Here is a 16317-nt window from a genome sequence, read left to right on the forward strand (position 1 = left end):
AGAAGACGTCGAAAGGTCTTTTGCATAAAAGATCGGGAAATGTTCTTCTATGAAAACCTAAAGAAAAATGTTCCTTTAAAAACCCCTTAGAAGGTCTTCTTCTAAGGAAGATCTCAAGTGAGCTTGGGGAGATCTTCTTCTATAGAAGATCTTATGCTTTAGTCCTCCTTCAATATAATAGTATTGAGGCCTTCCTCAATAAAATGTCTCAGGAAATCTCCTTCTGGAAGTCTTCTATATAAGAAGACCTCAAGAGATCTTTCTCTATGAAATAACTCAAAAGGTCTTCTCCAGTATATATCTTCAAAAGTCTTTCTAGCAAAAAAAAAAAAAAAAAAATCTCCTGAGATTTTTTGTCTATGAATTAGGTACACTTCTTTGCTACAAAGGACTTAAATACGTCTTTTTTGATACATACGACTGCAAGACGTCTTTCCGATATAGAGGTTCTTCGAAGGTATTTTCTTAGGAAAATCTCATAACCTCAACCCCTAATGGAAGAAGTTAATGGAGATTACTGCTGCTGAAAACCCGCCAAAGGTCGATTGGCCAAAGATGACAAGAAAAAATGTTTTCCATGAAATATCTCTAAACTTTGATTTTTAAAATGAGAATATTTTTCTTCGTAGGTCCTGAATACCGAACTCGGAGCTCTAATCGAGCCGATAAAATCAAATGTGTTGAATTTCGTCAACCCAGTTCGTGTCCTTGTTGCATGGCTTCAATGCGAAAGCAAAAATGTCCCAAAGCCTGTAAACATGATAATCCGGACAATTGTCAGCTAAGAAAATTCCAATCTTGTCTATGTTTGAAAATAGAGAAACGTTGTCAGGAAATGTGCCCCTGTGCCAAGGAAAAGGATTGTACCAGTGAAGAACATGATTATGAGAAGGATTTGTATCAAGATGAAGATTTGGAAATATCATCCAGCCAATGCGATCAAGGAGATGAAAATAATAACGAAAATGATAATCAAAATGAAGATAGTAAGAATTTTTATTGTGAGAGCGATAATGAAGAGATGGAGGAGGAGTACGATAGTCAATGCGATAATAGTGCAGAAGATAAAGAGTCGGATGAATGTGAATGTGATTTATCTCAAGAAGAGTCCCTCGACTGCAATAAAGAGGAAGATGATGAAAGTGAAGTTGATAATGATGAACACGTTTGTGATAGCAATGAAAATTCGGATAATGATGATGACGATGACGAGGAAGATAATGAAATCAACACTTCTGGTATAACAATTTGTCTTTGTGATGATCAGATGGGAAAATCGATGACAATATGCTATGGAAATAATGGATTTGAAATTCCGGAAATCGGGCCATGCAATCCACAGAATTTCACAGAAGTGAAAAGAAAGTCATGTGAAGAAAATGCTGTGATGGAAAAATGTGTGAATGAAGATAATAGTCAAGATGGAATTGTGGCAGATTTACCTAGTTGCCGCTGTTCAAGATTTAAAAAGCCCACAGATAGAGTGTCAAAAATGCACCAAGGCGGGGCTACTAAGGATTATGATGGCGTAGCCTTGGTGTGCCATTGCGACATGGTAGATTCGTCGTGTTTTTTATGCAGTAAGTAGATCTGTTTGTGAGGTATATTGATTAAAATAATTGGAATAGGGAGAATTTGAAATAATGGAGGTCCGTTTAAAAAAACTATTTTTCAAAAAAAAAAACAAGTAAACAAAGCAATAAGTTCGGCCGGGCCGAACTTTGAATACCCTCCACCATTTGGAAAGAATTAGAAAATTTTCAAAAAAATAAAATCTATTAAAAATTCTGTTAAAATCTTAAAAATATCGAATATCGTAAGGTGCCCATATATTGGGAAGATATACGATATTGTGGATCTATAAAGACAAATCTATGTCGGGGGGGGGGGGGGGGTAAGTACTCACAAGGAACTCCTTGTGTGGATTTTCAGATAATTCCATTGGGAAATGTGGCTAAAATCATTAAAAACTCGAATATCGGGGGTACCGTTATATGGGGGCTATACGATATCATGGTAAAGTAGGGGGTAAAGTAGTCGCGAAGAACTCTTTGTGTATTCGGTATTTTTCGACTTTTTTTTTTTTTTTTGAAAATTGTCATGTTCCTTCCGAAAGGTAGAGGATATAATAATCGGCCGAACTTGGTTGAAAAATATTATTTTCCGAAAAAGTTTATAAAATCACCATTTCCTTGTTTTAGCCTGCGAAGATTTACCAAATAATGGAGCAATGAAAGGACAGAATTGTAATCAGGGAAAAAGACAAAACTTTGCCAAAGAAAGACCCTCCTACCCATCGAAAACAGCGGAAAAGAGAGCATGCCAAAGTAAAGTATGTAAATGTAATTGCAATACCGAAGAATCCGAAGATAGTTGTTCCGAAGCAACTTCCTCAGAATTGGCCAGCGAGGATAGTATCTGCTCGAAGCCAGCATTTCGTCCCTCTGTCGTTTGTCACAATTTACAGGAGATTGAAAGATTATCAGCCGATGAAAATGAGTCACTTGATGAGTGTGATAAGAAACGAAATGGGAATGCCAATAAAGGGAAATCTAAGGAAAAAAGTAAGGAAGGTAAACCTTCGTCGGAAACAGAAACCAAAAGTCCCTCACGTTTCCAGAAAAATGAGAAGAAATCGAATGATCCAAATAAAATTGAAACAAGTGTGAAAGAGAAGGATCAAATTTCGAAGGATATTCAAATTTCAAACAGTAAACCCAGTACGGATAAGTCAAAATTGCTTCAAGAAAAACCTGCCAAATGTATGGAAAAGGACTTGAAAAATGGAAAAGACACCTCATATCCCAAGGCATCCGGAAATACAAATAGTGCTGTTCAAAGACAAAAATGCGGAGGTATACCTTCAAAAGATGAGAACGATGAAAAAGGCAATTGTCAGATGGAACCACAAAAGGCTACAGGATCGGAATTGAATGAGTGTGATAAAGAAATAGCCGATGAAGAAGTGCAAATCAAGGCTGGCCAGCAGAAATGTCGGATTTCAAATCCATCAAAAACCAAAGAGATGTCGAAAAAGGAGACTCAAAATCGACAATCCTCAAATGTGAGCAGAGGACAAAAAAGTTCAACAGCTGGTGGGTCAGGGTTAAGCCCCAACAGACCATGTCGGGAAGTTTTAGATCAGCAAAACAACAAAAACAACACCTCCATAAATAGAGCCATTTATAATGAAATGAAATCCTGTAAAAGAGAACTACAAAATTCGAAAGGGAGAGAGGAGGACATTCCTCAAAGAAAAACTCAGCGAACATTTGGGAGATGCCAAGATACCACGAGGAAGAATATGCCAGTTTCTACATTTGCTGGTATTGATTCAACGTTTAATGCCGGATCTGGATGCTGTTCTCAAGAGGATTATAGATCCTGTCCAACAACTGAAAATCAGGATACAATGTACGAAAACGAGTCATTTTGCCTTGACAAAGTGATGGGTCCAATTGTGGAGAGAAGTATGGGATGTTGTCCTCAAAATGCTCCAAGAAAATCTGAAAGGGGATGTTGCTCCGAAAATAATGGTAATGGACAGACATTTGTAAACCAAAGAATGGAATGTTCTCCAAGAACTTCTCAAAGAAAATGTGTGCAAATATCGAAAACAGGAAGGCCTGAAATTTCCAATCAGAACAATGATGAAAAACGTATAACTGAACGGTCACCCCAAAATACATCCCACAAAACAACAAAAATTATCCGCCCTAAACAATCTGGGTGTTCCACTCAAACAGGTCTGGGTAAACAGACCAGAAATATAGCTCAAGAATCACATAACGAAGATATTTGCAAAGATTCCCTGGCGAAACAAAATATATCTAATGTCGACGAATTAGGGAGTCCAGTTGGAAATCTAAAGCTAGTCCCTTGCTGTGACAGTCAGTTAGAATCAAGTCCTGCCAAACAAATACAGTGTTCTCCTCGAAATATTTCTAAGAAATCAGCACCGAAATCTGGATTTCAAGAATCTACATGTAGAACTGACAAGGATCACTGTAAAGAAGCCGAAAACGCAGAAACTTTAAGCAAAGCTGACAGGTGCAGTGGTATCAAGTCAAGACAAAATGAACCCCAAAAATTCAGAAAATCACCCCAAGACAAAAACTCTGCACGATGTGCTCAATTCGATAACTACAAACTGGATGAAGATAATTGCCAACATTTCCCTGAAGATAATTATTCTCCACGAAATATATCCTCGCAATTGACCAATAATCAAACCAAAACCACCTCAAATTCAATTTCCTGTACAGTATCCTGTCAAATACCCAAACTGGTGGTGGACAACATTTGTAGAACCTGCCATAAACAACTGACAGCATGTAGGTGCAACACAAAAAAGTTACAGTCTCAGAGAGCCTGTGAATCGATTGGTAACAACAAATTGAAAACAAATGCTAGGGTAATGTGTCAAGAAGCATCTACTCCGGTCGATAGCGAGCCAACAGAGACTGGTTGCGACAATTCAAAGGAGAAATCGAATTCAAATCAAAAACAAAGTAAATCTCAGTGCCAACGAAGTCCGACTACCAGCAGTTCTGGATCAAAAGCCAACGAGAACGATAATAACCAACAATGCCACCAAGAGCCTACTGTTCCGGAAGCTAATAAATCTATCAGTAGTTCTAAATCAAAATCCAATAAAAATGCCAAATAAAATTGGATGACTTTGATAGAACATGTAAATTAAGTTGGAGTGTTTAAATTACGGTCTGTTAGGAACAGAAGAGATCATTGGTAAAATAATAATTAAAATAAAATAATATACAAAATTTCCAACGTGAACAAATAATTTGAAAATATCAATCGGTTGTCCGACAGATATAAAATACAATATGTAACCAAAAGATGTTATCCATCGACGTAGCCATAAAAGGCTTTCGATACCGACTCGGGGGTCCTAATAGACAAGGAATGAGATTTTTCACGCAAATTTTCAGCAATTTCCCAAAATTGTATTTTTGTATGATTTTTAAAGCACAAAAATTATTTAAAAAGTAGAAAAAAATCTTCGATTTTTTGGCATGAAAACATTGGAAAAAAAGATTTTTAAAAATTTCACGCTTTTTGCCAGAACGAAGTCCAATTATGGTATCTTAAAAAAAAGTTAAACACCCACTATTTTAGGTCGTGAAAATTTGTAGTATCGGATATATTATATTGGACATGGCTTTTGAAACAAAGATTCTTAAAAAAATCATGTATTCCAAAATATATACAATACTTTTGGTTAGGATCTTCAATATTTTCTGTTAAATCGACGATTATAGCCAGAAGGCCCTTGAAGATAGAAATTGTTAAAAATTCATAATTTTTATTTCCGCAGCGACTTTTATTGCTCAGAAAATAATGAAAAAAAAATATTTTAAAAAATCTCCGACCCAAGACCAATTTCTTTCCACTGCTGTCATTTCTAAGCCACTCGTTCGACTGCTGTTTAAATTATTCCAATGAGAGCTAATTATATTGCGTACATGCGTACAAAAGCATTTTGGTGAGAATTTTCCAATAAAAAAGTTATTCGTGATTGAATTCAAGCGTGATAATGTGATTTCTTTATATTTGGCTGGAAAACCACAAGTGGCTATCGTTAGAGCACTCCAACATTAAAATGTGAATAAATCTTTTGTGTCTCGTACAGAAAGAAAACAGCAACATCAGCAGAAATGGTTCGAAAAGTAAAAAAGCGACTTGATCGAAACCTCGCGTTGTAGTGGCCGAAAAATGGTTCGTCAGCTGAACGTATCGCAACATTCCATTCGGCAAATATTGAAAAATGAGCTCTGGGTAAAGCCATTGAAATTCCAAAAAGTACGAGAACTTACAACGCAACAGAAAGAAAATAGACTCAACAGAGCTAAAGCGTTGCTTCGCTTGGCCGAAAGTGGTGAACTGCCGAATTTTGTTTTCTCCGATGAGAAAACATTCGTTGTCCAGCAGGTGGTAAACAAACAAAGTGATCGTGTTTACTTGCCAAAGATATCTGCTGAAAATGTTCACATTCGGTTGGCCACCAGAACTCAACCTCCGGCCATGGTGATGGTGTGGGCCGCCATAACAGCCGATGGTCGCTCTCCGCTCGTATTAATCAGAATAAATGCCGAATATTATAGCGAAAATATTCTGGAGGGTGTATTAAAGCCTTGGGCACGCAAACATTTTGGCCGCAGACTTTGGACATGCCAACAGGACTCAGCACCATCGCACTCAGTACGCGCCACCCAAGAATGGTTACGAAATGAGGTTCCTCGATTCATTTCCAGCGCACAATGACCACCAAAATCTCCGGATACCAATCCGTTGGACTATGGTGTATGAAGTATTTTGGAAAGCAAGGTTGGCACTAAAAAGTACCAAAGTGTCGATCACCTCAAGCAAGCGCTTCGCCGGGAATGGACCAAAATATCGCAGAGCAACATTCGGGCAGCGTGTGACGGTTTCATTGGCCGTTTGAATGCCATAATTCGTGCCAAAGGTGCCCAATTCCAACAAATCTAAACTTATTCTAAAATTTGATACTATTTCCGACATTTTGAGTTATGGAGTTTGAGTTTGTTGCTCTTTTTATGTTACCCTGTATAACCTTTCAAAATGCTCCAAATATGTGTTATTATCATTTCAGGATCCAGATATATGAGTCTTTGAATCCGGACAACCCGATTTTGTTCACTCCATTAAAATGATGTCAATGTTGGGCATAACAAGAGTAGAAAATCATAAGTCCTGACCTACATAAAAAGTATCAAATTTAGGAAACTTTGGTTCGCGAATTTAATTTTTGGACTAACAGCTCTGGATCCGGGTAAAATATTCACAGGTACTTTAGTATTTTGGAAGGATACGAGAGGAAGCTATAATTTTTGACTTGTATTTTAAAGACTCTCATAATGGGCCTTTTTAAGTTTTTTTGGGGGTTCTGCACAAAATTCAATTAAAAATTTAGAAAACAAAAACTTCCAGAATTAAGAAAATTTTCAAAAAAAAAAAAAAATGTAAAGAAAGTCTTAAAGTCGGACGGGGCCGATTTTATGATACCCTACACCACTTTGCTAATTTAGTAGAGCTCCACATAACAATTCAAAGTTTTTATGGGAGAATTCAATCATACACGCTATGATTATAATTATTATTTAAAGTTCAAAGGAGTAAATATGCCAATTTCAATAGGGTTCGTCCTTGGGCCAAACAAATGATCTGTGCAAAATTTTATCTGAATCGGGTAATAAATGCGAACTGTACTTTGTTCACAAAAATACATGGACAGACGGACGGACATGCATAAATCGACTCAGAATGTGATTCTATGCAGATCATCAAAAGGAAATGGGTCTATCTCGTTTCCTTTTTGCCTGTTACAAACAAATGCACAAAGACATAATGCCCTGACCACCTTGTGGTGTAGGGTATAAAAATCCGATAGTTTTTATTAAACTAGATTTTTGTTTCAGAATATTTTTGAAGGAAATTGCATTTTTTAAAAAAAATTGAATTATTTTAGGATATATTTTCAAGGACTACCAGAGTCATAAAATGAACATATGCTGGATATTCTCTCATGTGGAATATAAGGGATCTCAAAGTAGAACATTAGCATAAATGTATATATATCAAGGACATCTAAGCTATAATTGGGAATTGAAATTTTTGCAAAAATTGTCAGAGCTTCAAAATTAACATTTTCTTCATATATGAGAGAATGTATACTTCTTTTTCTCCCGGGAAATTTTTCAACATTTTGTTGAATAACAATCTTAAATTTAGTTGTAACAAGTCTACGTATTTAAACATCTAATAAATTTTTCGTTAGAAAACCCTTCCAACATGTATTCAACGTCAAACACCCCTGACCTATTGTAACTTGTCGTTTGAAAACACAAATTTATTTTCACACCTTGCCGCAACATTTTCCCTTTCCATCACTCCAACCCCGGGCATGCCATTACTCTTTGCACCGTTTTTTCCAGGAAAACAAACCCAGGTGACAGGGACACTTTTATCCTTGCTACAATTGACTTTTGTTAGGCCATGTTTCTTTGTGGAGCTCTTGTTGTTGTTATTGTCGTCATCATTGTGTAACCATCATTCTAATTATTTTGTAAACAATGAAATTAAAAAGCATTACTTATTACATTTTAATGACATTAATTACAACAGAGGGACGACCGACCGACCGACCGGCAGACGGATCGACCTTTGTTGAATTGTTGCTGAGTTTTGAGAAATGTTAATTAGCGAAATTTGTCACCGAACAAAGGCGATGGACTCAAAGAGGTGGTATGCGGATGTAGACGACATGTGTCGGCGTCAAAACAATTTAAAAAAGGTTCCATAAACACGGCATTTAAATTGTAATTTCTGTTGTAGATATACAATTTTAAACATCTCGTTATAAATCAAAATGTTATGAAATAAATACATGGAAAAAGATTTGTAGATTAGAAGTAGCTTTGAAATCATTACAGTAAATTTTAAATGGATAAAAATATATATAAATATATATTTAAAAATATAAATATAAATAAAAATATATAAATAAAATCCTTAAAAAATTCTGTTAAAATTTTAAAAATACCGAATATAGCCGTTATATTGGTGTCTATACGATGTGGACCCACACAGGCATTGTTTGTCATAAGTCATTACCAAATTCAAATTCGGAACTTGAAATAAACGGTGAATAATGTAGCTAAAATCATCAAAATATCGTATATAGGGAGGTACTATTATATCGGAGCTGTGCAAAGACCTGGACCAGCATTGACAATTTTCTGTCATAGGCTTTAGCATCCATTACGAACTTCAAATACGACATTTCAAACCATTTCGGTGAGTATTGTACTTAAACTCGTCAAAATACCGAATATATTGAGGTACTGGTATATGGGGCCTATACGAAGACCTGGACCTGCATAGACAATTTTCTGTCACAGACTGTTATTCCCATAACGAACTCTAAATACGTAATTTGAAACAATTCTGGTGAATAATGACGCTAAAATCATCAAAATACCGAATATTGGGAGGTACCGTTTTATGGTGGCTATACGAAGACGTGGACCTGCACAGACAATTTTCTGTCAGAGGCTGTAGTATCCATTTCGAACTTCAAATACCAAATTTGAAACAATTTCGGTGAATAATGTCGCTAAAATCATCAAAATACCGAATATCGGGATATACCTTTACATGGGGGCTATATGGAAACATGAACCTACATGACCCATTTACAAACTTAACCTGCCTACTGGAAAAATAAACATGTGTGCAAAATTTTAGCCTTCTATCTCAATTCGTTCGAAAAATAGCATGATTGCAACTGACAGACGGACAGGCGGACGGACAGACGGACTAGAATTTTGTTGGGTCTGAAATGAGTATTTCGAGGAGTTACAAACGGAATGACAAAGTTAATATACCCTCCGTACTATGGTAGAGGTTATGAAAAGAAAATATGTATTAGAAAATAATTTTTGTTTTCCCCAAATATTAACAGCTTTCCTACCCCAAGAAAAAAGGTATTTAATAAGAAAAAATCACACTAAGTTGCTTGTTTGAATATGACCTTTAACCTTTGTGTAACTTTTGAAACATAAACTGTATTTTACAATTACTTTAATGTCAGTAGGTGTCAATTCTTAATTTTATTTTTATTTTCACTTTGGGGGTAAACTTCAATACCAACTAACAGCAATTTCTTTTGTTTTGTTTTTTTCACAAACAAAACAGAAAAGTTTAGTCATCCTTCATGACCCAAAAATGTTTTTTTTTTTTTTGGAAAATTCACTTTTCGCATGAAAGAATCTCGGTCGGCGAAGGTATTTTAACAAAGAGTGTCACCAGAGTAAACACAAAAACAAACACTCATGCAAACATCATTATTTGGAGAAAATGGAAAAGTTACATTTTCACATACCTGGGTATGTGTGTAAACATTTCACAAGGTGAAAAGGTGATTTAACGTTGAAGTTTATGCAGTTAAATACTACAAAATTGAAAAGAAGAACCTCTACAGCCCTTTGAACTGTAGAAAACTGTTTTTGGGTGTTCCAAAGAATTTTTACACCCTACACCACATGGTGGTAAGGGTGTTATGTCTTTGTGCTTTTTTGTAACATGGAAAAGGACGCGATATAGACCCATATTTACTTTTGCGGATCTTCTTCGATTTATGCATGTAAGTTCATATATTGTTGTGAACAAAATGCGTGTCTCATTTATTATCCGATTGATATGAAATTTTCCAAACAATATTCGTTTGACCCAAGGACAAGGATCGGTTCAAATTTAGATATAGCTTCAATATGCAGGGTGAGATAAAAAACCGCAACAAAGTCAAACGCCATAATTTTTATGTTTTTTTTTTTAATTTTATCGAATGAAAGCAAAAAATGTCGGTAATAGCATCAAATTTTAGAATATGTTTAGATTTGTACGAATTGATGACCTTTGACATGAATTATGGCCTTCAAACGGCCAATGAAACCGTCACACGCTGCCCGAATATTGCTTTGCGGTATTTTGGCCCATTCCCGGGAGCGAAGCGCTTGCTTGAGGTGATCGACACTTTTGTATTTTTAAGTGCCAACCTTGCTTACCAAAATACTCCAGACACAATAGTCCAACGGATTGGTATCTGGAGATTTTGGTGGCTATTGTGCGCTGGAAATGTAGCGAGGAACCCCATTTTGTAACCATTCTTGGGTGGCGCGTGTTGAGTCCTTTTGGAATGTCCAAGATCTGCGACAAAAATGTTTGCGTGCCCAAGGCTTTAATACACCCTCCAGAATATGTTCGCAATAATATTCGGCATTTATTCTGATGCCACCTTCAGTCGATTAATACGAGCGGAGAGCGACCATCGGCTGTTATGGCGGCCCACACCATACCCATGGCCGGCGCTTGAGTTCTGGTGGCCAACCGAAGGTGCACATTTTCAGCTGACCTCTTTGGCAAATAAACACGATCAATTTGTTTGTTTACAAACTGCTGGACAACGAATGTTTTCTCATCGGAGCTCATTGGAGAAAACCAAATTCGGTAGTTCATCATTTTCGGCCAAGCGAAGCAAATTTTTAGCTCTTTTGAGTTCATTTTCTTTCTGTTGCGGTGTATCTTCTTGCTCTTTTTGGAATTTCAATGGCCTTACCCCGAGCTCATTTTTCAATATTTGGCGAATAGAATATTGCGATATGTTCAGCTCACGAGCCATTTTTCGCCCACTGCGACGGAGGTTTCTATCAACTCGCTTCTTTACTTTTCGAACCATTTCTGCTGATGTTGCTGTTTTCTTCCGTCCACTTCCTTGACGTCGAGCTACGCTACCAGTATCAGTATCACGGTAACGAGCGATGGTACGAAACACAGAAAATGTATTCACATTTTAATGCTGGAGTGCTCTAACGATAGCCACTTGTGGTTTTCCAGCCAAATATAAAGCTGTCGGACGAGTGGCTTAGAAATGACAGCAGCCTGAAGTTGGTTGCAATTTTCTCATCTAACCCTGTATATATTTGACAATTAAATTACTGATGGTATCTATGTTTGAGATTTGGAAATGTGTCCTATATTTGTACGAAAAGTATTAAATTGTACCAAATTTGGTACTGAATAAATAAATATAGCTGGAATCGTTAAATTTGATATTGAGATGTCTGTTGATATCTGAAATTGAGATAAGATGGAGGTTTTCGAAATGTGTGATACAATTGATTAAAAAGTACTAAATAGTACGATATTTGGTACAATTTGGTATTGGGTGAACAGACAGATATATGTCGCCCTTGGTGTCTGTAGTAAAGATAAGGGGGTGGATTTGGGAATTTTTACTATACTTGTACTAAATGGTACTAAATTTTGTAAGGGGGGAAATTACAGAGTTAAAATTCAATATTAAAGTAACTGTTGGTATCTGAGGTTGTTATTGAGTGAAGGACTAGAGCTGATGCCGTGCAATTTTATATTGCGATTACTGTTGGTGTTTAGGATTGAGATATGGAACGGTTTTGACTACGAATATTTTACGACTTTTCGCTGATGAAGTAGCAGGCACTTAAATATGACAAAAAATATCACAAAAATATATATATTTTTTACTTTAAGACATTGAGCATGGTAGACATGCTTCCCTTAAAGTTGTTTTTTTTATATCTCAAACACAAGACATAACAAACTATGTAGCTAGGGGTGCGCAAAGCATTTCTTTGTCCAGTCGACTTCAAACTCCAACTCCTGCTGTTAAACATGGCGAAACATTATTGCATTCACGACGACAACAAACCAGGCCATATTCAAAAAGAAATTAGTTGTCGACGTGTGAAACATATTTAATGAGACAGAGAGACAGAGGGGCAGAGAGTGGCATTGACTTTTGTGCTGTAGTGTTCAAGGCCCAAAGGACTATGGCATAGAAGAAAATAAAAAAATAAACCTTCAAAAAGGGGTGGATAAAAGTAAAAGTTGAATTAAAATTGTTTTTCAAAAGACATTCTCATTTAAATTCAATTCAGAGCAGCCAACAATCAAACACATGTTGGGAGGAGAGTAAGTGTACGTGTGTGTTGGTGTGTGAAAAGAACCAAAGACTAAGAATTCCATTCACATCCTAGGTGTCATACTCACAACACGTTGTTATACACTTCCGCCATAGGCGCATACCCACACATGTGTATTTTATGTGTGTCTCTCTCTCTCTCTCATTGTATTCGTATTAAAGCACCTTAAATATGTTTCCTTGGGGAGCGAAATGTCTGGAGGCAATGGATTTACAATGGGGAGTATTGCCGAGATAGTCCTTACGGTAATAAAATCCAAAATACCACCGATTGACGGAAATAAAGCCATAATCAGTAAAACAACAAAGGAGTGCACGAAAGGAAACGGAAATGTATGAAAACATTCTACTAACGAGAGATAAATATTATTTCAGCATACGATGTTTAAAACATTAAAGATATAACAAAAGGATATAAGAACAGAGAAGTATTGTTGATGTGCATATTTTTATTTATAATTTTTAGAGTAGCTTTTGTAAGTGGAAACAATAAATACAAAATATGGAATATAAAAGAAAAACAATAAAAAAAAATTGTTTATGGATCAATGAAGAGACTTAACTACCAGATGGTTGGGGAGGCAAAGTAAACTCCATAATCTTCTGCAATAAAATTGGAAGAATAGCTAATATTATTTAGAAAATATAATTTTATGTCATTTGATAAAGTCAATATGATTTAATTTGGTAAATATAGGTCTACTTCTTCTGGTAACTCCACAAGAAAGAACTATATTTTCAAAAAATTTCACATAAGGTGAAGGGAGTGTCCAATTTGTTCGAGCTCGGAAGAAATCTCCATTAAATTTTCCAAGGACATCTTTGTAAAACTTTTAATTTTTTTTTTTCAAGAAATTCGTGTTATTTAAAAAAATAATAAATAAAAAATAAATAAATAATAAAAAAATAAATAATAATAGGTGATTTTCCTCCAAAAAATCTTCAATTTTTCCAATGACCTCTTTGTAAATGTTTTAAAAAAAATTGTAAAAAGTCTCCGAAAAATCGGTAATTTTGTAAAAAAAATTCCCAAATTATAAGAATATCTTTAAAATTTCATAATTTTTTAGAAATAATTAAATTTATGAAGGATGGGAGATAGCCGCCCAGTTACTTTTGAGGATCTTCATAGAATCACTTTCTAAGTCGATTTATGTTTGTCAGTCCGTCCGTCCGTCTGTCCATGTATTTTTGTGAGCAAAATACAGGTCGCATTTATTATCCGATTGAGATGAAATTTTTCAAACAATATTTGTTTGGCCAAGGACGAACTCTATTGGAAATGGTGAGAATCGGTTCAAATTTATATATAGCTCCCATATAAATCTTAAATAGATTTCGTATTAATTGTGCACCAAAAGACCTGCATTTTGGCACATCCGACCGAATTTAGTCATGTACATACAATTTGGGGAAAATTGGTTCTTATATACCTATAGCACCCATATATATGTTTCATCGGGTTAAGGAACTTCACATGCGAAACATGCACTCTACGACAATAATCTTTGATACCAGATATCAGATACAGCTCTGAAATAAGTGTTTCGAATTTTATAGAAATCGGATCACATTAAGATACACAGGGTGAATTCAGAATTTCAAATTTGGTGGAAATCGGTGCAGACATAGCTATAGCTCCCATATATATCTTTCATCCGATTGGGGGTTTTAAGTCCCTCACATGCGTAATATGCCCTCCACAACAATGATATTTGATACCTGACATCAGATAGTGCTCGAAAATACATCTGCCCAATTTTATCGTGATTGGTTGTAGGGTATCATATGGTCGGTCCCGCCCGACATTTGACAGTTCCTTACTGGTTTATCTTCAGGATATAGCATGAAATCTTGTTTCTAGAAATTACTTGGAATTTATTGAAATCCCCTCGATGATTAAAAACAAACCAAAGACATTTTCAAAACTCAAATATTTTCGTTTAACCCCTTCTACTTTTATTTAAGTTTTTGCCTTGGGATGCAGATGTCTTCGACCACTGACACCGATAAGGGTTACTTCGAAAACTTTGCTCATTTTAATGAACGTCTATCAATTATTTATTATCACAGGCTGTGACACAGTGAATGTAATTAATTTTTAATATTTATTGTGTCAATGTTTGGTGAAAGAAAAAAAAAAAAAACAAGTCTGCTAACCATAATGAAGGAGTTGTTGTAAAAATATTTTCCCTGCCAAGTGGGCAAAATTTGTCTATGAAACAATGACCCATGACAAATCTCAAAAATAATTATGAAAATACTTTATTATTACGAAGAGAGAGGGATGGTTATTATTTTTAATATTCTGCGAAAAATTGATTATATCGGAGACACAATTACAGGGGTGGGAAAATTAACAGTTATTCCTTGAATCAACAGTTGAGTTGTACTGAGTGCTCATTTAAGTGAAAGCTGGAGAAGGACACTTAAGGCTAGTCTACATTATTACGTTAACACCATATGTAAACTAAATTTTTTAATTTATCTCAAATATTTTTATAGCATGCTTTTGGGGGCATCTCACTACCATATAATTTATAGGGAAAGGTCAAAAGTCGGCCGGGGTCGACTATATGATACCCTTCAGAACTATGCGTTTTTGGTAGAGCTCCCGTAACAAAATTTTATATTGAGTATTTATGTGAAGTAGGTCATACCTACTATGAACCATATTTGAATGCGTATCATGGCTTTAGAGTAGCCACAATTTCGGAACTATATCCAACTCTGAATAGATGTTCAACAAATTTGGCGGAGGTTTTTGGACTTCTAGTTCCAAATAGCATTGCATGATATGAATTTGATAAGAATTATATTAAGTAATATTTATTAGAGCAATATATATATATACACTTGTGCTCACACAATTAAGTTACTATACATTGCCTTATCAAAACAGACAATAAAATTGCAACGGTGTATTTTTGCATATTCTCCTTTGCTTATAAGTTTTGTTTTCATGTGTTCTAATATTCGGCAGCATTATTTACAAAAACAATGCGTGTTATGAAGTACAGTTGCATTTCTTTTTGCCTATCGTTATAATAATGCGCTCACATAATTAAGTCATTATTGTTTTAAAAAGTGTTAGTGTCATTTTAAGACCGATATTCAAACGGTATTACTTGCAAATTGGTGGTCCACGGTTGATGCACAAAAATTTCCTTTGTTTCTATTTGCTTCTCAAAACAATGGGTAAGAAAAAAAGCTCAACTCCGTGCGAAAGGAAAATAATATGGGAGTGTTTCCAAAAATACCAAAATGTTTCGGAAGTCGCTCGAAATTTAAATTTTTCCCGTGGAAAAATAAATAACGCAATCCATTACTTCAAAAAGAACGGCACTTTTGAAAATTTACCGCGTTGTAAGCCTAGAAAAACAACTCCAGCTGACGACAGGCGATTGGTGAGGTTAAGTAAAGTCGATCCATTTTTAACATCTACAGAGATCAGGGCACAAATGGATGAACATTATGGGGTGGTAATATCTGCACAGACTGTCCGACGTCGTCTGCAAGAAAATTTATTAAATGGGAGAATTGCACGATGCAAACCAAACGTGTCCAAAAAGAATATCCAGAAAAGACTGCACTTTGCAAAGCAGCACCTACATAAATGTCCCAGATTCTGGAATTTAATTGTTTGGAGCGATGAATCAAAATTTAATGTATTTGGAAATGATGGTAGACCCTATGTTAGACGTCCTCCGCTACAGGAATTAAACCCCAGATACACAAAGAAAACTGTTAAGCAT

At 35.6% G+C, this 16317-nt stretch overlaps 1 protein-coding gene across 1 annotated transcript in view; it reads left to right on the forward strand.

Moving 5' to 3' along the window:
* The window catches only part of LOC101899619 (uncharacterized), an 18593-nt gene extending 13862 nt beyond the window's left edge, over nt 1-4731 (forward strand). Inside the window, exons 12-13 of the mRNA XM_059130823.1 lie at nt 630-1580; nt 2202-4731. Of these exons, the coding sequence (XP_058986806.1) occupies nt 630-1580; nt 2202-4669 (3419 nt within the window). The 3' untranslated portion in view covers nt 4670-4731. The remainder of the gene's footprint in view (nt 1-629; nt 1581-2201) is intronic.
* The last annotated feature ends 11586 nt before the right edge of the window (nt 4732-16317 follow it).

The sequence above is a fragment of the Musca domestica genome, unplaced genomic scaffold, assembly GCF_030504385.1.
Source record: "Musca domestica strain aabys unplaced genomic scaffold, Musca_domestica.polishedcontigs.V.1.1 8, whole genome shotgun sequence".
Taxonomy (NCBI): domain Eukaryota; kingdom Metazoa; phylum Arthropoda; class Insecta; order Diptera; family Muscidae; genus Musca; species Musca domestica.